The sequence below is a fragment of the Macrotis lagotis genome, chromosome X (genome assembly GCF_037893015.1).
Source record: "Macrotis lagotis isolate mMagLag1 chromosome X, bilby.v1.9.chrom.fasta, whole genome shotgun sequence".
Taxonomy (NCBI): domain Eukaryota; kingdom Metazoa; phylum Chordata; class Mammalia; order Peramelemorphia; family Peramelidae; genus Macrotis; species Macrotis lagotis.
In genome coordinates this window covers 7,692,537-7,718,505 of record NC_133666.1, presented here as the reverse complement: position 1 = coordinate 7,718,505, position 25,969 = coordinate 7,692,537, and the positions used below count along the sequence as shown (strand labels likewise).

At 43.8% G+C, this 25,969-nt stretch overlaps 1 protein-coding gene across 1 annotated transcript in view; it reads right to left on the bottom strand.

The window, feature by feature from the left end:
• AR (androgen receptor) overlaps nucleotides 1-25,969 on the bottom strand; it is a 210,183-nt gene that overhangs the window by 179,167 nt on the left and 5,047 nt on the right. The window contains exon 2 of the mRNA XM_074201797.1: nucleotides 25,957-25,963. Within this exon, the coding sequence (XP_074057898.1) occupies nucleotides 25,957-25,963 (7 nt within the window). The remainder of the gene's footprint in view (nucleotides 1-25,956; nucleotides 25,964-25,969) is intronic.

Genomic DNA, 25,969 nt, shown 5'->3' with positions numbered 1-25,969 from the left:
CATGGTTTTAAGTGCAGAAAATAAAATAATACATGTGATTATTCCAGGGGAATGAATTATACTATAATACCATTATCGAGCTATCAATCTAATAGTCGGTCTATCTGTCTACCAAGTTCAGGGTGCCCAGGTTCAAAAGCCCTGATGTATTCTTAGTGGAGATTTTATGGAAGGTTTTATCTAACACAGAATTGAACAAGATACCTTTTCAGTGGTAAAGGAATGAGGACACCGGCCTAGGACTCGGTTTTTGCCTCTGTAAAAATGAGAGTGCTAGAACAGAGGGCCTCTGAGATCCCTTCCAGCTCCAGATTTAGGAATCTGTGAGTAACCTTGGGCAAGTCCCCTCCTTTGTGCAAAATATCAGTTTCCTTTTCTATAAATGAAGAAAATTGAAATGGCTGGCTTTTTTAGGGTCTCTTTCAATTCTAGTTTTCGGATCCTCTGTGGGACCTTCGGTAAATCACTAACCCTTTGGGAGCCTCTCTGTAAACTCAGGGGGTGGATTATATGACCCCTGAGGTGCTTCCAACTGTCTAGGGAAGATATTCTGTGTGATCTAGGTTTCCTCCAGCTCAGCTGGCAACATCTGGAGGTGCCTTCCAGCATATACATACCATGAATCTAGCTGGCTCTGATGATTGTATATTAAGGGAACAGCTTTCTGGGAGAGACACACTAAATGAAAAGAACTATTGCCATCATATCGCAATGAATGAACCCTGGGAGTGCAAGCATTAACGATCCATTTTACAGATGAACTAAATGAGGAGAAAGGACTTTTCTAAGATAAAACAGGTAGGAAACAGTGGGACCATGACTCACACCTGGATCTCCCCACTCCAAGACCTCTGCTTTAGCTGGTGGAGCAATTTGTCTAGTTTATTTCAATAACTAATAAGATTTTGGCATTCTAACTAGTGCTTCAACTCCTGGGTGGTCACTGTCTCAAATTCATAGAGTGGGTTTTTTGGGGGTTATAGACTTGTTTTGTATTCTGGTGAAACCTATAGACCCCTTCTAAGCATCACATTTTCAATAACAGAAAAAAATAGATAAATTTCATTCAGAGGAGAGTGAAAATATAGATGCTGTTCTTCCCCAGTCTAAGGACCTTTGGTCTAGGATGATCTGCTTCTATCTATAGACTTTTTGGGGGTGGCAGAGGACATAAGATGTCCCCAAAGACACCTAAGCATCTATTGCTATGGATTGTGGGTTGGGATCATATTAGAATTGTACTGAAAAGCTCAGTAGAGGGGAATTGTGAACTTGGACAGTATTTGGATGGGGGGGGGTGCCCAAGGGTGCCTAGTGTGGGAAGAATGGGATGCTATCCATCTCTTCTACCCAATGAGAATTGGTTGATCATACACCTCTGGGGTCAGGTCACTGTTCCCCATGGAGATCTAGCACCCTCCCCTCCCCTTTGGAGACCACTGTCCCAGGCTTGGGAAGTTGGTGTTGTGGAAGGGAAATATAGCTCACCAGACTGGGTTACTCTCTGACCTTTTGGGGAAACCCGAAATCTGATGGTTTTCACATGTGGGAACCCACAATCTAGGTGTACACCCTTGCTTACATATAGAATTGTTGCATTTTAGTTGAGTCTGCTTCAATGAAATCACCGAGAGGATTCCATAGCTACTTAGATGTATGTAATTAATATTTTTCTTTCCAACAAGCTTGGGAGGTAGTATGATGAGGAGAGAAGGGTGCCCAAGATCTTATGGGGCCATGATGACTGAAAGCCTCAGTTTCCCCACAGCACAAATCTTGCTCATGTGGCTTGTGTTTCCCTACCAGACAGCTGAATATTGAGCTGAATGGAAGTTCCAAAAAAGTAACCAGGGAAGGGGGCCTTTCATACATAGAAAAGAAGGACCATGATTCAAGAGCTGTAAGGCCATCTAGATCCAGCCCCTTCATTTGTAGGGGAAGAAACTGAGACCCAGAGAGAGGAAGAAACTTCCCTAAGGTCACATGTAGGATTATATACTCATAAATTTATGATTAAGGTTGCATATGTATCTTTTCCTGCCAACATTATGGCCTTCAAAGCAATTCCTGAACCATTTACCCACCTACCCACAGAGGTCAAATGCCAACTGGAAGTCAGAGGATTTGACTCTGCAAGTGATTATTTACTCTGTAATCTTGGGCAACTCACTGCTCTTCCCTGGTCTCAGTTTCTTTTTCTGTAAAAATGAGGTGGGACTGAACTAGCTGGTCTCTGAAGGTCTCTGATATATAGGAGCCTATATATCAACAATAGTAAGAGGGATAATGAGAAATGGAAGCTCAGTCTTGGCCATCATCAATATGGCCTTGTCAGGCTGCGAAACCTTTCCCTTTGCACTTCTGCCCAGCTCAGAGGCAGTTTTCCCCAGACCACGGAAGAGACTCTGTTTTGGAGTGCCACCTCCACTCATCTCCAATTGTCCTTTGTCAACAAAGGGGGCATGGTGAGACTTCTTTCCTGTTCAGCCAGTGCCTCATTGGCAACAAGTGTCCACACTGTCCTCAATGTTAGTGAAGGAATGATGAGCTCTGTAACATGGACAGTTGGATGCCACCCTACCCCTAATCTGACCCCCTAATGAGGGGTAAAGGAAAAAGAAGCAAAGACAAGGTAGCCCTCAGTTCAATCCATCCCATCTCCCATACAATGACCTTTGGGTACAGCAACAGAACTGTGTGACCCCAGACACACAAGGTACTGTAAGACCAAAAGACATGGCAGGCACATGCACAGAGGAGCATAGCAGGTATAGAATGACAGCAATACAAAGAACAAGAACAAGACATCAAGACATTGAGAGAGAAGAGAAAAAAGACAAATGGTCAAAGGCAAATCATCAGAGATATGACAAAAAGATACATGTAGACTGACATCTGTCCCAGAGATAAAGATATGAATCGAGGGGGGGGTCAGAGAAAAAGAGACAGAGACAGAGAAACAGAGAAAGAGAGAGAGAGAGAGAGAGAGAGAGAGAGAGAGAGAGAGAGAGAGAGAGAGAGAGAGGCAGAGACACAAAGAAAGAAACAGAAAGACAGGAACAGAGAAAGAAAAAGACAGAGATCAAAATGAGACAGAGGGATAGAAAGAGAGAGTGAGATGGCAGAGAAAGATGAGAGGGACAGAGACAGAGAGAAAGAGACAGAGATGGGACAGATAGAGACAGAGACAGAGGTGAGACAAGTAGAGATCGAGAGATAGAGATGAGAGAGACAGAGAGGCAAAAATGGGCATAAAGAGATATGCAAAGACAGAAATGGGACAAATAGTGAAAGAAAAAAGTGGCCCCCAAAGAAACTCAGAATCAAGGTCCTATAGAAACCACTGAAACACCAAAGACAAGGACATGCTCCCAGAGAGGAACACAGGTTCAGACCCACAGACAGGCCCTTGCCTAGCCCAGGACATGAACATGAATAGATGGATGACCACAAAGACAACTATGAAATTTAGTCAAAGAAAAGGTTGGACGAAAGGAGAGAGGCACAGAGAACCGAGCAAGGATCGTTTGGTTAAACTTGTTATGAGCCTGACCCAGAGCTAGGCACCTCTAAGACAAAAGTGGGACAGTCCCTGCACTCAAGAAGCTTCTAATCAATTCAGATGGGGAGACCTCACATTCCTACAGGGACAACTAAAGAGTAATACAAAATCAACATAAAAGAGGGCACCATGAATTGGTAAAGGTCCCTCCAAGGTCACAGAATATGAACTGAATGCTGAAGGGAGCTTGGGGATCCAAGATGCGGAGGTGAGGAGGGAGTATTCTCTAGACATGAAGGACAACCCAAGTTTTAGAGTCTGGACATGAAAGATGATGTACAATGAGCAGCAAATAAACCAGTTTGGTTAGAGTGCTGAGGACAGGAGACAGAAGAATGTACAATCAGCCTGGGCTTTAGGAATGGTGAAGCAGAAGAGATATGGGAGGGACCATGTAAGGGACCACATAAGGGACCAAATAAGACCAATAAGGTGAAGTGTAACCTTGGGAGGTGTGGGTAGAGATTTAGAGATAGAGCCAATAAGCCAGAGCCACTTCAAGATTGAGAATAGTTCTAGAAGAATAGCAGTGCCCTTCATAGAAACAGGGAACCCACTAAGAGACTTTGGGCTGATACTGAGACACTAATTCCCAGAAATCATGCCAGTAACTCCAGTGCAGAAAGACACACAGACACATGGAGATTCTGAGAAAAAGGGATTCATAATGACACGGAGACTCAGAGAAGGTGATATATAAACTCAGTTATCTGCATAGGCTGAAACCCACACTTGATCTGGTTAACAGAGGCCAAAAATGAAAGAACACCAGGTGTGCATCTCTGCCAGCTGGCTTCAGGGCAAGGAAGCCAGGTCAGTGTGCTCTAAAAAAGACTGGTGGTTAAGACTCTATCCACCTCTAGGGATTCACCTGGGCACAAATACTATTGCCAGAAGTCTGAAAAGCACTGATAAAGATGATTAAGTCCTAGGCAAGAAACTGAAAAGAAGAGATATTTTTGTAACTGCCACCCCTAGAAAGAAAAGGATTCAGAGGAGAAAGACAGAACTGAGAAGCAAACAGCTAGTTGAAATGGCAGTGTCCCAGAACTGAATTTACATTTCCAAACCACTTCTTCAGATATAGAAATATTATAGCCTCCTGTGCAAAGGTGACAGGCAACCAACAAAGGGGTTGATAAGAATGTGTTTACCCACAGTCAATCACAAAAGATAAAATATACAATTTCAAATATATGAAATTGCAAAGAATTTATCTCAACAAAATCAATGCAGCTAAGATAAGAATAAGAAGAGAAAATGTCAACTGTGAGAAAATGTCAAATACCTGCGTCAAGCGCCTGATAGTGAAGATAGAGAGTGTTAATGCAAATATATATATATGACTAAATAAACATTGATATAGGTATATATGTATATTTATATATGTATATGAACATCATGTATATACACAATATATGTGTATAAATATGTATATATGACCAAACAATTCTGAAGAACAAACTACTAATGACCACATGAAACATTGTTCCAGATAACTAATAAGAGAAAATCAAAACAAAATAATTCTAAGCTTTCACCATATAACTCCCAAAATGGTAAAGGATGATAAAAGAAAGAAGTCATCCATGTGGAGGAGAGTGTATGGGGTAGAGGGTAGAGATCCTAACAAGAAGGCAAGTCTACAATTAAATATACTTATGAATTCTTCTAGCCACTCTGGAAAGCAATTTGGAATTATGAAAAGAAAGTGCCTGAAATGCCTATACCATTTGACCCAGGAATTGTACTGCTAGGCCTTTACTCCAAGGAAATCAATGATTAAAAGAAAGGTCCATATACATCAGGATATTTATAGTAGCACTTTTTGTGCTTCCAAAGAACTGGAGACAAAATGTATGCCCATGGATTGGAGAAGAACCAAACAAACTGCAATAAAGGAATGTAATGGAATATTACTAAACACTAAGAAAATATCAATATGAAGAATTCAAAGAAACATGGTTAGATTTTAAATAAATTGGCACACAGGAAAGCAAGAAGAACCAGAACAATATACACAATGACTAAACAATGCACATGGAAACAGCAACAATAATCTTTATATAAACAATAAACCTTTATATAATTGTGATGACCAAGCTTGACCTGGAGGTTAGTCGAGAGAAATGCTTCCTCCTTTCTTGGTGGTGGTAGGGGGACTATGGGTATGTGATATTGCATGATCTGTCAGGCATGGGTGTTAGACTTTGAACTTCCACTCCCCTCCCCCCCTGTCTTTTTTTTTTTAAATGTTCGTTAGGAGCAGATGATTTGTTGAGTCAGGGGTGGGGTGGGGTGAGGTGCATCTAATTAGAATCGAAGGTGATATGAAAACAAAAGATATCGCAAAAATGAGACAAAAGGAAAATGATGTATTTACAGAGAATCTTAACAGATCTAATCAAAAGGGCTTTCATCTGCAAAGAAAAAGATGGGGGGAGAGGAAGAAAACTGTCTACATATATGAACCAAAGTTAAAAAGAAACCACAATGTAGGAAGAAAAACAGGAAAAGAGATACCCAGAAATTCACAGAAGACAAAATAAAATTCAAGTAGAGTGGATAAGAAAACCCAAAGTTTTAAATGTCTGTATGCCCCAAAGCACAAAACCTAGGTAACAAGAAAGATGAACTGGAGTTGTTAATGTGAGGAGGCAAACTGGACTCCAAAGGTATCACTGGGAATTAGTGAAATGGCCCCCAGAGCTTGACTGTGATTCTGAATTCAGAGGCAAATAGCAGAGGTAAAGGGGGAGGGTGGAGTAACACTGTAGAGTTCTCATGGGGACAGATGGAAACAGGCAAAAACGATATAATAATCAAGGGAGGCAGAAGCATCTTTCTTAACTCAAGTCTGGCCTCAGAGACTTACTAGTTGTGTGATCCTGGGCAGGTCACTTTACCCTATTAACCTCAGTTTTCTCATCTGTAAAATGACCTGGAGAAGAAAATGGTAAATCATTCCAGTGTCTCTGCCAAGCAAATCCACAGGGGAACACAAGGAGTTGGACATGAGCAAACAACAATGAAATGTATTTCTTCTTCATTAAGGTAAGCTTCTTGAGACCAGAAATAGTGTCACTTCCTTTCTTTGTATGCTCAACACTTAGCATGGTGCCTGAGATATAGGAAGAGTTTAATACATGTTTGTTGATAACTAGAGTTTGCTTAAGCCTACCTGGACAGAAAGAGAGAATAATTTAGTAGACATTGCAAGATATTGTAGTATCTTGTACAGAGGACAAGTTACAATAATGAAGCTGAGGCTGATGTAAAAGCCAGGTGAATACAAAGGTGGTGGTACCTTCATCAGAGAAGTAGGAAGGGCTGGGTGTTCAGAGAAACACTAGTTCCATTTGGCAAACATCGAGTTTGAGAGGCCTAAGGGCTATGAGAAGCAAAGTGGCACAATGACCCAAGTGTCAAAGGACACCTGACAATTACGACCTGGGGGATTTGGGGTGAGAGACTTCATTGTATCAGTCAAACGAGGGTTCCTGTGGTCCTGTTCTTCCAGCTCTAGCTCTCGGCTCCTCTGTGTGATCTCAGACAAGTCACTTTCTCTCCCTAAATCTCAATTTTCTCTTTTATCAATTATGAGGTTTGACCTTCGATGACCCTCCTAGCTCTAGTCTTTGGAATTGGTTACTGACACTACAATTTAAATCTAGGAAACTGAACCATGAGTAGGAGGCATCAGTGCTAAGGGAAACTGGAGGGGAGAAAAGAGGAGGACCTCCGAGGGGAGCTAGTGAACCATGAAGTAACACTCCATTTCTTCTGACAAGATTTGCATCCATCTTCTTCAGCTTCAGCTTATGTCACAAATCTCAACTCCTTTTGTGTCCCAGTCCAATTAGCCTCACCACCATTCTCAAGCTTTCCTGTGCTTGCCATATATTACAGTCTGGGTTCTAAGCCCTTTCCCACCCTCTGTTCTGTGGCCCCTGCTCTAAGGTCCCTCCCAGCTCTGACATTCTCTGTTGTAAGCGCACCTCCAGCTATGTAATTCCCTAAGGTTCTTCCCAGCTCTGACATTCTCTTTTCTAAGGCCCTTTTCAATAGTTTCTGTTCTCTGTTTGCTCCCAATTTTGACGTTTTCTATTCTAAGCATCACTACCCCTCTGTAGTTCTGAAGTTTTGTGTTCTAAAATTCTATATCTCAAGCTCCCTCCAGCTCTAATACCGTACATCTTAACACTATGTTCTAGGGTGTCATAAGCTCTAACATTCTACGAGTTTATGATGTAAACTTGCTCAATCTTAAACCACGGGCCTGAGCTAAAAGCCAAAGGATGTGATCTAACTTCACCAAGACAGCAGAGGCGGGGAGAAGAGTGATGACTAAGCATGGGAAATGGAGTGAGTGGCACTTTTTGACAAGACAACAAATAATTCAGGTACAACATGAGAAACCAAAGTCCATAGAAAGCTTGGGGAAGGACCTCTAGGATTAGGCCAACAGTGAGTCTGGGCCATGGCTTGAGTGCTTCCACCCTGAATGTTGCCCCCTTGGCAGTTCAGTTACCACAAACTCTGTTGTCAGATGATAAGAGCTAGTGTAGACCTGGAGGCCTAATCCCTAACCTGGGAGAAAAGAGTAGGAACCTCCTCCTTGCCCTGTAAGGGTTTTTTTAGGAGAAAACCAGAGTAGTATTCACTTAGCTTGGGATCATCTTGCCTTTATGAAATGTTCATGATAAATCTATTAGAACCTCCTCAGCTATGGGGGGAAAGGGACAGAGAAACAGAGATGGGGGGGGCATGAGGCAAGGGGAGTGAGAGAACATGAATCCTAAGTTCCTCACTTAGTTCATCCACAAATTACCAGGTCTAAACAATCTGATCCAGAGTTCCTTGAGTGACTTTGTCTATGTGAGAAAAATATCAACTTTTGGTAGCATCTAGAATCTAAGACTAAAAAAAAAAATGAGGTACCGAGGAAAGAGACAACATCTCCACCAAAGATTAAGGTATCAGTGCCACAGAATTCTAGATTCTTCTGACTTAGGCAGGACTTTAGGGATTTTTTTTTCCAATTCCATCATTTTGCAGATGAGGAAGGTGAGGCTTGAGGAAAGGGAGGAGAGGTGACTTGTTGAAGGTCACATAAGCTCATGGATAGCAGAGACACCTAGAAATATCTGGAAGGCAGGGTATCTTGACTCCCACCACACTCTGATGCCTCTTAAAAGAAAAGCTAGTATTGGACAGATGGGGGGGGGGAATTGGTTTGGGTGCAAAAGGTTGAGACCTTTCAAGTCTCTTACTGCTCAGCTGTCTATGGTCTTTATCAATGCAAACATACAACATACTAACAGCCCTTCCAAGCTCAAATTTTTATGTAATCTATAATTAGACTAGATGATCTCTTAGCCTCAAAGGAGCAGAGGTAGGAAGATTGTAGAGAGTATTTCAGAGCTGGAAGGGACCTTCAAGATTAAGGAAATTGAGGCCCAGAGAGAGGAAGTAATTTGCCAAGGCAACACAGGTAGTAAGGCAGCAAATCCCCTGATCCCAAACCCAAGGTTCTGGTCACCCCACCACAGTTGCCCCATCCAGTTATTACCCAACTTTTTTAGAGAAAGGAGAATTAGTGCCCAGCCTGCTCTCAGCTGGCACCAGACAATCCCCTAAGTAAATGGCATGGAGAAGCTCCAGACTGGCTTTCTAAGGGCCTAGAACTCCCCAAGAAAGTCTTCAGAAGCAGACAGAGCTCTGCCCAGAATTCTCTTTCCTCTGCACATGCACATGTGCACATGAACACACACACACATGCATACACGTTAAAATCTTTCACTTTTGTAATGAATAAGGAAGAGCCAGATGAATCACAATAAATTACTCACCCCCGCTTCCCTCCTGGCCCAGATGCCAGATGGTGGCCTCTCTTTAAGGGCTTCCCTTGCTAGGTCTGGCAACAACGACCACCAGGCTTGCCTCAGCAGCTGCCCTCCTCTATATCCAGTGAGGTACTCTGACTTATTCTCTATCAATATTGTCAGTAAAAATATCAAATGCTGGGTGAGATAAGGGACGACAGAGAAAGACATTTGAGCTGGATTGCTAAAAAGGCCAAGTAGCTGGGTGCCAAACTTCCATCTGTACAGCATGACCTGCGTGACCCGAGAAAGTCTTTGAACTCAATGGAAGGTCCCCTTGTAGTTCTAAGTCCCATTAAGCACAGAACTCCTGAGGTGCCTTCTATTCAGAACAGTCCTGTCTTCATTTGCATAGAATGTAGCCCAACCTAGAATGTTACAGAGAATCAAAAGCAATTGAGGTATGAGTCCCTGGCTCTAATACTTGCTCCTTCCGGCCATGGATCAAGCCTCAAAATACTATATATATATATATATATATATATATATATATATATATATATGTATATATATATATACATATATATATATACATATATATATATGTATATATATGTATATATATATATATATATATATATATTATCAATGTTACTCCTATCCGCATCCAGATTATCAGTGCTAAATCAGAAGTTTAAAATGTGTAGGAGGTGGAAACTTGGCCTCCTGACTGCTCATAATTATGTCTACTATCTGACTCATTTGGTTACCCTTGGCCTGCCCCATTTGGAGAAGGTCTCAGGGAAAGCGGCTCCTTAGGGTGAGAAAATGAGGGGGCCCTAGGACCAGAGACATTGAAGAAGGGACCTCATAGACTAGGAGGCCGGGACTCTGATCCCAAGGGTGGCCCAGCCACCCACTTTCGCAATCTGTAAAAGGAGAGACAAGACTTTCAAGGAAGGAATAGGCATTCATTCATTAGGTGATTATCATTTGCCTGACACCTTCCACCTCCACCATTCTAGATTCTATCACTAAAAATCTCTTCTTGCTCTAACAGCATATGCTCATCGTTCTGGGTTCTCAGGCCCATTCTAATGCTGACATTCTAGGTCCTAAGGCCCACCCAGCTTTGATTCTCTAGGTTCTAAGGCTCCTCCCAGTTCTGCCATTCCCTGTTTTAAAGGCCCTGCCAGTTCCAGTATTTCTAGGTTCTGAAGTCCCTCCCAGTTTGGATATTTCCTGTTCTAAAGTTCTTCCAGCTAATTTCTAACCCACCCCCAGCTCTGACAACCTGTGTTCTAAGACCTCTCCCAGCTCTGACATTCAGTGTTCTAAGGCCCCTCCCAGCTCTGACATCCTATGTTCTAAGGGCCCTTCCAGCTCTGACATTCAGTGTTCTAAGGCCCCTCCCAGCTGACTTCCTAGATTCTATGTTCCCTAAGTAACTCCTTCTAGGTCTCACAGTCTCTGACGCTGTGGAATGTGCTTGTTCTCCAGGCTTCCTTAATTTAATGTCTTCATCTCTTGATGTCACCATTTAGATGCCTTAAATACCACGCTCCTTTTCTCTGGGGAACTGGGGGGAGGGGAGGGTGCTCTACTTTTACTCCAGTTTGGCGGAAGATTTAGAAAATTATGGGCATCGTCAGACTGGGGGGAGGAACGCGGAAAGAGGAGAAAAGTCCATTCTGGGAATGGGAGAGGGAGGGGATGTTTAAAGGGCAGGAAAGACAGTTTAGCTTAGCCTGGACCTGAGGTGAAGGCAGAGCCAAGGCCTCCAGGGAAAGGGACCAGCCAGCCCAGGGCCTACTGGGGTTTCAAAGGCAACTGAAAATAGGTTGGGTGGGATGTGGCCAGGAGCCCGAGGAGGAACATGTGGGATGCCAGACATCCAAGACTCAGTTTCTTCTGCTCTAAAAGGAGAGTTTAGATGAGCTGATCTCTAAGGTCCCCTTCTAGCACAGCCAGTCAGTCTATGAGGAAGCTTCAGTCTGCAAGCGCCCGAACAGATGCTGACTGACTTCTAACTTTCCACTGCTAAAGACAGAAGCGACTGGAAGGGAAATAGGTAACTCTTTATGGCAACTGGTATGTACCATGGTGACAACTTAAATCACACCGACTACTGAAAAAGGAAGAGGAGGGGGTCAATTCAGTGAGCTGCCACTTGGCTTCGTCTCTTCTCTAGTCCTGAGCCTGAGCTGGAAAGAACGGACCGAAGGAGTGAGGGGGGAGAGGGAGAAAGAGAGAGAGAGAGAGAGAGAGAGAGAGAGAGAGAGAGAGAGAGAGAGAGAGAGAGAGAGAGAGAGAGGAGAGGTAGAAGGAGGGAAAAAGGAAAGGGGAAGAAAGAAAGAGAAGAAAGGGAGGGGAGAGAGGAAAGAGATAGGGAAGAAAGGGAGAGAGAAGGAACAGAGAAAGGAGATGGAGAAAGGAAGAGAAAGAAAGGAAGAGAGGGAGAGAGAAAGAGAGGAGGGAGGGAAATGGAGAGAGGAGCAAGAGAGAAAGAAGAGAGAAGGAAAAAAGGAAGAGGGGGAGGGGAGAGAAAGCAGGCAGGAATAGTGGGGAAGAAGATGGGAAAGGGAAAAGTGGAAGAGGAGACAGAAGATAAAGGGACACAAAGGGAGGAAGAGGTGAAGGGAAAAAACAGGGAAAGAGAAGGAAAGAAAGGGAGGGAGGAGAGAGAGAATCAAGCTTATGTGAAGGCTGCTGGTTTAATGACAGCTCCCTCCTTTATGGCCTGGGAAGGGATCCAAGAGAGAGGAGAATCAAAAGTCTGCAGAGAATACACTGGGGAGTCACAGGGGCTAGAAATGGGTCACCTTGTCTGTCCCCTCCAGAGGAAGCCAGGGAGATTTCACCTATCAACTTACTCCCCCCAGACTGGGGTGTAGCCACTGCCTCCTAAAATGACTCAGCACATCTTTAAATAAACCCAGGCATGGATTTGCTCTGAAACGTGGCTTGCTTTCGAAAAGGAAAAGGGGTGTGTGTGTGGGGGGGGAGTCAGTTTGGGGTGTTTAGCGCCTAGCCAAAAGGGCCTCTGTTAATGGGAGGTTCCCAGGAAAACTCAGCTGCCATCACAACCACATACTCCAGAGGAAGAGGCTGGGCCTTCTTCCTTTGCCATCTGGGTGAATCACAGGCCAAGGGGCAAAGCAGCAGTTGGATGAGGGAGGTCCTGCCCTATTTGGGAAAAGTGGGGGGGGGCTGAGCAAAGAGGGAGGGACAGAGAAAGGAGAGGGAGAGGGAAACAGACAGAAAGATAGAGTAAGAGAGAGACTGGGGAGAGATAGTCACAGAGAGAGCAATGGAGGGAGAGACTGAGAGAGATGGAGGGAGAAAGAGAGAGAGAGAGAGAGAGAGAGAGAGATAGGCAGAGACAGAAATGGAGGAAGGGAGGAAGAAAAAGAGACAGACAGAAAGAAGTGACAGGTTGACAGTCCTTGGCATGATGGGTGAGAGAGACCCACATTCCTGGGAGCTTCCAAAGTGATGCAGAGAAGTGATTTTTGGTCACGGAGGTAAGGAGCCCACTTGCTTCCAAGGAAAGCCAGAAAGAGGGGTCTCCAACTTCTTCCACTCCTTCCAACCTTGCTCAGTCTTGCTTGGACCATAATTCTTTGAAACAAGCAACAACTAGCAGAGACGTGATGCCTGTCCTAAGGGAAGTAGCTTAAGAACTCCCCTTCCAAAATCAGCGACATGGGCCATTATCTACCATGACCTCACATGGACATTCCGGCAAGAGGACACTAGTGGCTGATGCTTGGGACAAGGTGCCATGGCCCTCCCAGAAACCCAAGACATGCGGAGGCCCTCAAAGTATGAGCCTAGGCTCTCCTGGTGGACCCTGACAAAAGAGAAAGGAACAAGGACCAAAGCTGACAGCAATGGGTGTATTCTTATTTCCTCTTCAAAGTGTATACAAAGATCACACAGTATAGTAGCTATTTTTGAGCCACAGAACCAAGGACATCGGGGCCAGAAAGAACCTTGGACCACAGAAGACTGTAGAATATTGGAGTTCTAAGGAATCATGGAAGATAGAACAAAGAACGTCTCAACTATAACAGAAATTGTTGGAGGTGGAATGTGACTTAGAACAAAGGACTCAGGATGTCACAGCTACAATGGATTATAGAGCTCAAAACACTGAGTGTCAAAATTAGAACAGGTCATGGATCATAGAGTGTACAATATCCAAGCTAGAGGAGACCACAGAACCTCCAAGGTGGGAAGAACCTTAAAAGAGAATTCAAAGTTGGAGGGATTGGGCTCCTAAAATCCAAGACTTAAAGTCATCAGGGACTTCAGAGACCATCTTGTCCAAACCCCTTATCCCACAGAGGAAACTGAGGTTGGAGAGGAAAGACAACTCACCAAAGGTCACACAGATAGGAAAAAGCCAAATCTTGACTTCAACTCAGACTGTCTCTTTCCAAAAAGAGTGCAGTTTACAATTCATCAATAGATCTATTTTCACCCCCCCTAGAAAAACATTTTATTTTTTTCTCAATTGCATGGAACAACAATTTTTAACATTTGCTTTTTAAAATATTAAGTTCCAAATTTTCTTCCTCCCCTCCCTGAGATGGTAAACCATTTGATATCAGTTATATAGGTGCAATCTTACCAAGAGGACTTGATTTTTCTTGTGATTATTAAGCAATCACTACTTACCACTGATCATCAAATTGGGGATAAAGGGGGATAAAGATGAATGTTAGGGCAGAGAGGTGGGGCAATGAATAGAACACTAGGCCCAGAGTCAAGAGGACCTGATTTCAAATCCAGTCTCAGCTTATTAGTGGTATGATCCTGGGGCAGTCACTTATAACCTCTGCTGTCTCAGTTTCCTCATCTGTCCAATGAGCTAGAAAAGGAAATAGCAAACCATTCCAGTATCTTTCCCAAGAAAATCCCCCAAAATGGGGTCACAGAAATTCAGGGACAGTTGAAAAATGAGAACAACAATCTGTCTAAGATGGGCCATGAGGACAATTTGAAGGCATCATAGTATACCCAGGACTTGGAACAGCGATGCTCTGGGTTCAAATTTCACCTCTGACTCTTACTAGCTCAGCAAGTCACTTAATCTTCGTCTGCCTCGGTTTTGTCATCTGTAAAATGACTTGGTAGCTTCAAAGGTACCTTTTAGCTCTCAATCTAAATTCTGATGACCCTGTTCAGTCAGGAAGCAGGAAGATACATTGGGAAGGCCCTTTGTAGACCAGGTGAGAGGTGGTAAGGGTCTGAATGGATCCAATGACCATAGCCACATTGTAGAAGGCTTGAGTAAGAACTCCAGTCCTGACTAGTCCACCATCTCCATAGGCTCTCCGTCTCAGCTGTTTCCTAGACCTCTTGCGGTTGTGGTGAAAGTCAAAGTCTTACTCTCCAAAATGCTGGGATCTCTGAAAAGCAGGCGGTAAAATGGAGAGAGGCCCTTAGGAAAGGACCCTCTAAGCTCAATTCTACTTTAGACTTAATGGGGTCGGGGCCAGCCTGAGAGAACCAGCTAGTTTCCAAAGCAAACAAGAGATCATTTCAAAAATATAAACATGGTTGGTTCTTTACAGACTATTATTAGATAGCTGGTGACTGAAATATTGCTCCAGAATTTGGGCTTTAAAAAACCCAAGGAAACTGCCCAAGGAAAATGGAACCCTGACTGATCAAAGTCAATTTTCAAATGGACAAACTGAGATTCCTATTTGCTAACACTTAGCCTTTTTAAATAAGCTTGTGGGGAACACCAGGGAGAATAAAAATAATTCTGACCAAGTCTTGGACTCCCCCTCTACACCTAAACATTAGTGATTTACATAATTATGAAAAACTCTCAGCTCCCTCAGTCTCCTCCCAATAATGGTGTCTAGGGTGGTATTTCAGAAGGAGGGCCGGAAATGACAAGGTTGGAAACAGAGTATCTTCCACAGGCCCCTAGGCTTCAAAAGAAATATTTCTGTGGTGGTTATCTTTTCTCAGCTGGCCTGAATGCTAAGATTGCTGAAATGGTTTTGTTTAAAGAAGCAAGGGGGTTGCCTCTTCCACAATGTGGAGGAGTCCCTTCTACAAAAAAGTAGCCCTTTGATCATAGTGTGGGAGGGAGCCTAAAGGTAGTTATTTAGCCATGGTGCACTAGAACCTTTTAGAGGACTATGGGTTCCAACCCGAGCACAACCCTTGGGTGACTTTGGGCAGGTCATTTACCCTCCTGTGAATCTCAGTTTCTCTTGTAAAATAGCTTGGACCAGACAGCCTTCCAGTTTTAAAGCTACAAACACAGAATATCAGAGCTGAATAAGCTCAAAGAATCTTAAATATAAAGTATCGGGGCTGGGGGAAAGCATCTTCAAATCTTGAAAATACAATGTTACAGTTGGTATAGAGGACCAAGGACCACAGAGATCAAGAAAGAGGATAAAAACAGTCATTGCAAGTTTTTTTCATCCTAGGTAGAATTTGGAAACTAAGGGCAGGTGGGGAGCCCTCCTACTGGGGAACCCCTAAATAAAGTGTAATGCAATAGTATTGTTCTAAAAGAAATTGACAGTTTCAGAAAAACATTAGGAAGACCTCTATAATACCCCAGAGATCATCTACTCCAACCCCTATATTTTATATATGAGAAACCTGATGTAGGTAAATGACTTGTCCAAGGTCACAGAAGACTTTCCATTCTAAACTGGATTCTAATTTTTCTCTAATTTGAACCCAATATTTTAATGCTAAAGGCAGGGTTTATACCTCTGCATGCATCCCATTAGAGCTTCAGGGCTAGAAAAGGCCTTAGAATATAACATTTTAGAGCTAGAAGAATGCTGAATGTTGAGTATAAACCAAGGTATTCCCCCTCCCCTACTCAGAGTCCATAAACTTTATTTTTGTTGTGGGGATTTTTTAAACTATTTTTGTAATTTTTTTTGTTTTTACCATTTTGATAACCGTATTTCAATAAAATTGACTTTCTTTGCCATTGTGTTTTATTTGATAAGTTTATTCTTTCCTATGTATTTTATTTTATGCATCTGAAAACATGATTTTAAGAGGTGGTTCATAAACTTCTGCAGACTAAAAAGAAAAAAAATAAATATGCAAAAATGCAAAAAAAAAATAAAGTAAGGAACTCCTGCTGTGGGCCAACACCTTCCCTCAGGAAACTGAGGATCAGAGAGATTCACGGACTTCAATAAGGTCAGGCAGCTAGCAAGTGACAGAGTCAGTATCCTGCGATTCTACATCTAGCATCACACAGGCCCTCAGAGGTCCAATTCTTTCTTTTAACGAATGAAGAAAGTGAGACCCCGGGAGAAGGAGAAGTTCTGGTTAGACCTACTTTATTAAGTATTAGGGTTGGGGGAGAAGAATTAAAATACTGCAGAGCTCAGAAAAAGAAACCAATATTATACCTACAAATGAGCCATGTGATTTGCTTTAAGGTTTTCCTCACAGTTCCATTCCATTCACATACCTGGTTTCTGGTCTGGACAGAGAGAAAGAATGTGTTAATTGGGTTTTCTGAGATCTATGTATACGCAGAAATGAACACTACAGATACCACAGCTTGATCGGCCATTAAGACAAGCAGCCAGGTTACAAAGATGTCAAGAGAGGAACATGGCAAATGTTAGAGGAGGAACAGGACAACAGGTATCCATCCTAGGTAGATCCTGGTCCATCACTGGACCGCTATTTCCACACGTTTTAGAAAGTTATTGGGAATTATAGACATCAAGTCACTGGAAGTCTTTCATATCCTTTGACCCAGTGATATCACTCATATGCCTACACTCTATAAAGAACAAAGAAATAGGAAAAGGACCCATATTTACACAGATTTTTCTAGCAGCTCTTTTCAGCCTAGTCAGAATTTACAACTACGGGGGTGCCCTTCCATTGGGGTGAATGTAGTAGAATATTATTACGCCTTAAAAAAATGAAGAAATTTCCATTTCAGGAAAAACTGGAAAGACCTCTATGAACTGATGCAGAACTAAATGAGAAGAGATAGGAGAACAATTGATACAATGACCCCATTATAAAAAAAATCCACTTTGGAAGGCTTTAGACTATGATTCAGGCTGTGATAAGCCAGGCAATCCAGAGGAGCCAAGAGGAAACCTACTACTCCCCCATCTGCCAGAAAGGGGATGTGCCATACAGATATTTGGGAGCATGGCCAATGAGGGAATTGGGCTTTTTGGACCACTTGAGTTTAAGGTGTTTTTTTTTCTTTTTTAGAGAGTGTGAGGCACAGCCTACAAATCTATGTAAAATAAATAAATGCATTTTAAAATAATCTTTTAAAGTTGCCATGATTATCCCAGTGTGTCAGTGTGGTTGGTAGAAAGAATTGAGCACTGGATTTGGAGTCAGGAAAACTAAGGTTCAAATCCTGTCTCATATACTTAGTAGCTACAAGTCCATAGTCAAGTCACAGCACTTTATGGACTGTCCATTTCCTCCAAAATGAAGGGATTCAATCAATGAATAAATTGTAGCTGATGAATGTAATGGAATTTTAGTGTATCATGAGAGGATGAAAAAAATTAATCCTGGGTCATATAACCCAGAACAATTTCTATAGGGAGAACCATGTTGAAAAAAACCAAATAATTCTGAAAGACATGAAAATTCTGATCAAAGCAAATGAACACTTTAAAACAGAAGTAATTAATTAGTTAATTAATGAGTGAAAGTAAATGAGTGGGCTGGATTGCCTTCTAGGGTCTCCTCCAGTTCTAAAATGATGATCCTACATGTGACCTTGGTGAAGTCACTGGCCTCTGAGGTCACCTTCAGAACCAGAACTAAGATTTTCTGTCTCCTCTTGTCTATCCAAAGAGACTATGATGATATTCCTCTGACCTCATATCCTAGGGAGGGTAGGGTCCTCACAGCTCTCTGCTTGTGGAATCCTATTTATTCTTCAAATTCATTCAAAAATGTCACCTTCTTCAGGAAGTCTGCCCTGAGGTCTTAGTATTGCCTCTGGTTCTCCTCTGGTATACATATTTCTGCTCTCTCAGAAGTATTCCTTGCACCTGGCTTATACCTGTTGGTCTAAGCATGTGGCTTATTCCCCTCTGTAGGAGACTCAGAGCTCTAGGGCAGGGTCCATCTTTTTCTATCAAAACACACTCCCCCCCCCTTCTTGAAGGCGTTTAATGAGCGTCTACTGAATTCACTGATTTTATTTCCAACTCTCCAAGATGGTTCTTTCAGTAACCACAAAGGTATAATAAAGATCAGGTTCATCCATTTAACATGTCAACCTTTGTATCAAATATTGTATTCTGTGGCCAGTTATTAGTGCTATGGGTAAGGCCAAGGCCAGAGGCTCATTTAGGATCATTCTCGCCCTTAGCTTTGGCCTTCCTCCATCCACCAGAGGATGAAGTCATAAAGAAAGAACTAGATCTGGAACTGCAAGGTCAGCTAGGCCGGTACTTTCATTTGACAGAGAAGGAAACTGAGGCTCAGGAAGGGGAAAGGACTTGGTCAAGTTTCCACAGTTAGTAAATGATAGTTCAGGCCATGTGGTCATGTTATCTTCATTCTAACATTTCAAAAAGGTGACTCATTCTTCATCCTTCAGCACTCTCATTTAGGACCTGGGAGTTTGAGAGGCACGTTTCTGAGGTAACTCTGAGATCTCTTCATCCTGTCTACAACTTCTCCAAGAGAAACAGAAAGGATGTAGGGTTCCAAGTCCCATTTCACATATGGGAAACCCGAGGCCCTCCACCTCAGCCTCTATAGTTTTAAAACAATTCATGTTGTTAACATTTCAGAGATCTCTAATAAGAACCCCAAACTTCTCCTGACTAGTCCTTGAATAAGAGAAATCTAGTCTGTTACCAAGGACAAAATTAATTCATCCATAAGCATTTATGAAATCCCTTCCCTTCCATGGGCCTCAGTTTCCTCTGCTATACGGGGGTTGACTCAAAAGCCTCTCACAGCTCTGGATCTGAAATCCTGTGTGACATTGGGTAAGTTACCTTTCCTTCCTGGATCACAGTTTCCTTTCCTGTAGAATGGGCCTCAAAGTCCCAAGCAACTATAGAGCTCAACTTTGATGGTTCTTTCAAGCTGATTATCTATTAGCATAGCTTTTAAGAGGCCAGGATCACTTCCATGCCACAATGAAGTAGTTAAGGGCAGATTCCAAGGGGGCCTGTATTCAGATATGAACAAATAGGGATGAGATATCATATTGTAGAAGTATATTAGATGTCTTGGGAGCGTTCGGTGTAGCTATAGGTATGATAAGCAGGAAAATATGGAAGCCATGGGTTCGGTTCCTACTTCTGAAGCACACCAACTCGGAGATGGCTGCCAGGCTGGTCACCTCCCCTCGGTGACCCTGGCAACTCTCTAAGGCTACGACATGTAGAGCACTTGCTGTCTACGATTGGCTGCAGGAGTTTGCATGCCAAGGATTCTTTCTACTAATGAGATCTCAGGAAAAGGAAGGAAGGAAAGAGAAAGAGAAAGAAAAAAAGAAGAAAGAGCAGGGAGAAGAAAGAAAGAAAAGGAAGAAAAAAAAAGAAAGAAAGATGAAAGGAAGATTAAAAATGATTATTCCTAGGAAAGTTCTAGATCCCAGCTACTGACTAGAATGGGACAAATGGATAATCGATTAAAAACCTCTCCTCTGCTTATTAAATATGATGATTCCCATTATAATGAAAAGCAGTTTGCACTAAGAACAGGGTATCAAATCAACTTCTCCATGCTTTCCAGCTGGGAGGGACTTCAGAGGCCCTTATTTTACAAACGAGGAAATGTAGACTTAGGAAGGGGAAGTGATTTGCCCAAGGTGGCCCAAGTGCTAAGTGGCAGATCTGGGTCTTCTTATGCTAATCCAGCTCTTTAGAGAATGTGGGTTAATATCCAGACTCTGGCCCTTCCCCCCTCTCAACCAAATCCTTTCCCTTCTGGATAATTCAGTATCCCTATCAGCTGGATGAACTGAGAGCAGGACTTAAAATCTGGGAAGACCTGAGTTCAAATGACCTCAGAGACACTGGGTTCTGGGTGACCCTGGACATACACTTAACCTGCCTGCCTCAGTTTCCTTATCTATAAAATGGTTAATAATAACAGTATGAAAAATTAAGGTTGCAAGGATAAAGGAGATATTTATAAAGTATTTGGTAAACCACATAAATGCTTGATGATGATGATGATGATCATTTATTAAAGTAGTAGGAAAATAAGGGAAATGACTGCCTTTAGAAAGTAGCAATCTTTACCTATGTGACATCATCCATACACTTATACAATAGAAATAACTGAATAATCTTAATTGGTGAATTGGTCTTTGGACAAAATGTTCAATTAATCAAACCCAATTTGATTCCATTATCTGCTTTTCCTTTTTTGCTTTAAAATGATTAGTGGGAAGGTAACCACCCCCAGGCCTGGAACAACCTGAAATTTGCCAACAACATGAGGTGGGAAGCCTCTCCAAGCCTAGTTGGAGCAGGCTGGCTGCCGACTAGAGTCAAGGGGAGCTGAGGGCAGTTTGCTCTCGTTCCCCAACTCTGACAGCAGGCTCCCGCACTCGGGACAGCAGACACCTGTCCAGGATCAAGAGGCAGAAGGAGGCACCACACTGGTCTGGCTAGTACTACAATAAACAGCTAAGCCCAGTTAGACTACTCGGACCCAAGATTAATCATCTAGCCTTTCAAGAGATGCCAGGATCGGAGTGAACAACAGTTATTCAGAGAAAAAAACGTTTCAAACTCTGACACAGATGTAATGAACAAAATAGCCTTCAAAGTATAAAGCAGTGTCTGTATTTCAACTCCAACATCACAAAAGAACCAACAGAAAGAAAACCAGCAGAATTTTACCTGAACAAATTAGCAACAGAGGGAAGGGAGAGGAGGGGGGGGGGGAGGAGGACATTCACCTCTCCTTTCCTTCCTCCTTTAAACAAAAGAAAGAAAGAGAAAAAGAAAGAAGGAGAAAAAGATTTTTTTTTCTCTTGTGACTTCAGGCCTCTAAAAAAGACTGTAGAGTCTGCCACACCCAGTCAGCTTTCTTCTGTTTGGTTAGGATCAGTTAGGAATAGAAACTGGTGGTCTTGAAATGAAGCAACAAAGAATCACAGAGTAGCTGAGCTGGAAGCAAGGCCCATAGAGCTTATCATGGCATTGGAAAGAGATTTGGGATCCTCTAGTCCAACCCCATCATTTGACAGGCTACAATCCCCAGAGAGACTGGAGAACACTATTGTAGACCTCATCTCAGCTTGGGCAGAATTAACCAGAGAATACAGAAAGGGATCAGGAAGCAGTCGAAGGCTTTGTTTCAAAGGTTTGAAAACAGATTTGGGCCTAGATCATGTACAATCAGCAGTGGATGGATAGCTAGAGAATCAGCTTCAGAGCCAGGAAGAGCTGCCTCTGACACATCACTGTTTGGCTGGAGGGGTCCCGCTCCTCATCCTCACTCAGAGCTAAGAACCATCCAAATGTTAACCTGTATTAGGCAAAGGAGTTTTCTCACCAGAAGATCCTTAGGTTGATGAAATCACTGACATCACCCCCCCCCCCAAAAAAAGATCACATCGATGCAAAAAAAAAAGTTTTTAGTCAAGAATATGAAACCTTTATTCTGAGGGCAATACATATGGGGATGCAGTCAGTAGTGGATGGTCCACAGGGCAAAGGCCATACTCCCCTCCTGCACATTCTTTTGCAAGCAAGCAAGCTTTCATTTTCTCCTAGATTGCACCATGGGACCACGGGCAGAAGCCAGATTAGAAGACAATCCTTTCAGGCCACCATGGAACCACAGGAGAAGAAAACCTATCTGCTGGGATCTGGACAGACCTGAACCATGTTATGCAGGGGGAGGCTCATCTGCCAAGGGAGAATCTCCTCCCTCCTGGGAATTCAAACTCCTGGCCTTGAGAAGCTTGCAAAGTCTCACTTCCACAAAAACTTAAAAAGTGTTACCTGGAATAAAAGCCTAGTATTAAAAAGTGGGGAGTGGAAGGGGGTCAGGTCAATGAATTCTCTCTGAGTAACTAATATACATGGGGGAGGAAGGCTCTAGGACACACTCCTCCTCCTCCCTCTCCTGACTTCCAGCTGGGCTAGTCTACAAAATGAAACTTCCAATTTCTAGCTTATTTTCAAGACGAGTTGAAAAATCTGTCTTTTTCATCAAGCTAAGTGATGGAGGAACAGAGCTGACTCCCCTATCACCCACTTCAAATACACTCTTCCCTACGGGCCACACCATAGTACCCTACCCTACCGATTTGACCTTGCTGGACTCATTTGTACTTTGGGATTAATCATAGGGAATTCAACAAAGGCCTAGGAAATTCAGCCAGAGAGAACCCCTCTGCCAAAAGTTATATTTCATTTTGGTTTTGTGTTGTTGTTTTGTTTTTTTTTTTTATCAAAATCATATGCTGGAGCAGCTAGGTGGCACAGTGGATAGAACAATGGCCCTGGAGTCAGGGGTACCTGGGTTCAAATCTGGTCCCAGACACTCAATAATGACCTAGTTGTGTGGCCTTGGGCAAACCACTTAACCCCATTGCCTAGCAAAAAACCCCAACAACAACCTAAAAAAAATAATATGCTGAGCCCCCTGGACTAGAGTCACCTTGAGCTTCCCTCCATTCTTCTGCAGAGACGGTTTGAAAAGTATCTTGGGAGACAATCCTTGTGGGTCCAAAGCGTTCGACCAAACTGCTCCAGTTACCAAAATCTTGCCCCCTGCCCCCAATATCATTTCAGAGCTTTAAGCTCTGGCTGTGAGTATAGGCTATAACTGGGGGGGGGGGGGGCGGGATGGGACACCTGGTCACTTCAGTGCCAGCAGAGGTTCAAAGAAGAGACGAAGCTCTCTCTCTCTCTCTCTCTCTCTCTCTCTCTCTCTCTCTGCCTTCTGCTAATTTGAACCTTTCTGAGTGGGGAGAAGAGAAGGAAAGAAGAGGAGAGGGGGGAAGAGAAGGGAGAGGAGAGAAAACAGAAAAGGAGAAGAGGGGGAGAAGAGAGGGGGGGGAGGGAAGAAGAGAAAGAGAGACAGAAACTCGGAGAGGGGGGAAGAGAGGGGGAGGAAGAGAGAGAGAGAGAGAGAGAGAGAGAGAGAGAGAGAGAGAGATTTTGAGATTCACATTTTACAGTGGATTTCTCCCCAAAATGACTCCTTTTCAAGAGCACCCTAGCTAAATGATCTGACCCCCACATCTCCACTGCCCCAAGAGCAGGTATGCGGATCTCAGGGATGTTGAAAATCCTCATTCCCCAAATCCTTTTGTAGCCTCCACTTCCCTGCTGGGAATATTGACCAAACTAGGGCACCGGGGAGAGTGTAAGGTAGCACTCTTTTTCTCATCTGGAGCCCGAGTCCATTAGGACCAGGATGGGTGTAGGAGGCAGGACAACGGAGTCCTCTCCCAGTGCCTAAAGGGAAGGTCTTTGGCTCTGAGTAAGGCTACATACAGATCCTTGAATAAAGCCCCGACTGGTGGCTGCTTTCTTGCCATTAGCAGCATTACTTGTGGAAATCAGAGAAAAAGCTAACCAGTCTGGGGCATAAAATCCTATGAGTTTTGTTACAGCAGCACTGCTACCACAGCACTCTCCTGGTCTAGCTTTTGGTTTATGTATTATGTGTTCCTGGATGTAAAGGGAGGGAGAAACGATCCTAGAAAGAGTCTAATCTTACGTAGTAAATGTGTTCTCATTAAGATGGGGGGGGGGCTCTGAAGGGGAAGAGATCACACCCTTGAGGCAAAAAAAAATAATGATTCAAGGTTTCCTGTAATTAACTGATTAGGCTTCTTAAAACAGCAAATTAAGTTAACTGTCCTGAAATGTATCCATGCAAAGGCATACCAAGGCAGGCCCAATAAACTGCCCATGCTCCTCATCCACCCCCCAAACTCAGTCATTTTAAGGAAACAGCTATACTCTTCTTTTGCTTAACCTGGTCCAAGCAGACGGACCAAGAAAGGAAGCAGCAATAATGCAAAGATCGAAGCTGACATCAGCAGCTTCAGGCCCTTTAAGGAAACCCTGGAGAAAGTACATTAGATTTTAGAAGAGCCAAACGTGGTCAGAGAAGCCCGATCTTGCAAGTAATCACTCAATTGGGGGTCCCCAAGGCGCCCTGGCCCAGGTGGCCTCCTTTGTGCTCACCTGCCTTCTCAAACAGGGCCTTGGAGAACTCTGGGTTTGGGGGTAGTTTTTTCTAAAGCCATGTGGTTGATGCCCATATGCCAGGGACTGAGGGAAGTGGCAGAGGAGAGAGGGTCAGGAGCAAATGTTGGCGGCCCTAAGGCATCTTTAAAAGCTTCTTCAGCACTTCTCCACCACTCAGTCTGTTGTTACCTTTCCCCTCAGGGCAAATTTTCACTGGTGGACCGCAGATGAAATGAAGGGGCCCCTTTGGCCTTGGGGTGGGATGGGGGTGGCAGCTGCAATGTGTGGAAGGAGAGGAGCACACTGGCTTCCCAGGTGATTTTGGAGAATTCACAGAGAGAAGTCAGAAAAGCTCTGATCATTGCCATCATGGAGAAGACAACGACAATAAAAAGCAGCTGAAAGGAACCTTACTCTCTTGTTACCATGATGGAAACCCAGAATCCACTGGGATTGGTTAAGATCCAAAGCCTGAGCAGAGGAGACAAATGGCACGTTTCTTGGGTAGGAGAACTGGTTCACCTACTTACTCCAGCTGGTTTGGGGAGGGGGCGAGGAGATTTGAGCTCCAAATTTTGCCTTTTAAAAATCAAACCGTGCCAGTTGCAAAGCTCACTACAAAGATGCCCCCACCGCTTCTTTCCAGCTGGGAGACCCCACAGCCCTTCATGCAGTGTGTGCAGCAGCCAGGAGGGGACAATTGGGCAGCGGCCCTCGGTTCAACCTTGCCAACTCTTGCTAGTGCAGTATGAGTGAAGAGCCAGCTGGGTGGCTTGGGATGGGAGATGGTGGGCTCTAGGCACCCTCGGGGAGGGCAGTGGGAGGGCATCAGGAAAGGTGGTTCTTCTGCTTTCTCAGTTCGGCACTTTTGTTGGCATTTTCAAGGAAGGAGGCTAAGGAAAGGCAGGGCCGGCAAGAGCCACTAACGGGCATGGTTGCCAGTCTCTGCAGGGTCCTGGGGGCAATCTGGTGGGTTCGGTCAGGGTGGCCTTTCAGCAACAAGGTGAAAGGGTCAGGCCTGAGATTTTGATGCAGGGAAGGGGTGGAAGGTGCTTAGATCAGGGTCGAGGCTGGGTGACCCTTGAAGGGAGTTCCGTGGTGAGGGTGCCCAGGCATGCGCTGAACCCCTGGAGGAGGGCAGGGAGCATGTGGCTGAGTGAGTGGGGGGCCCTGGGGGTGGGGGTGAGGGCAGGCACAGGTGAGGGATGCCAGAGTCTGGAGGAGGTCCCCCTGGGGGGTGTGTGTAGAAGAAGGCAGGCAGGCAGGAGGCAAGGAAACAAGGCAGGAGGCAGGCAGGCAGCAAGGGAAGAGGGAAGAAGGGAAGGAAAGGGAAAGGAGAGGAGGGAAGGGGGAAGCGAGGCGGCCCCGAAGTTTCACTTACCGCACGTCTGCGT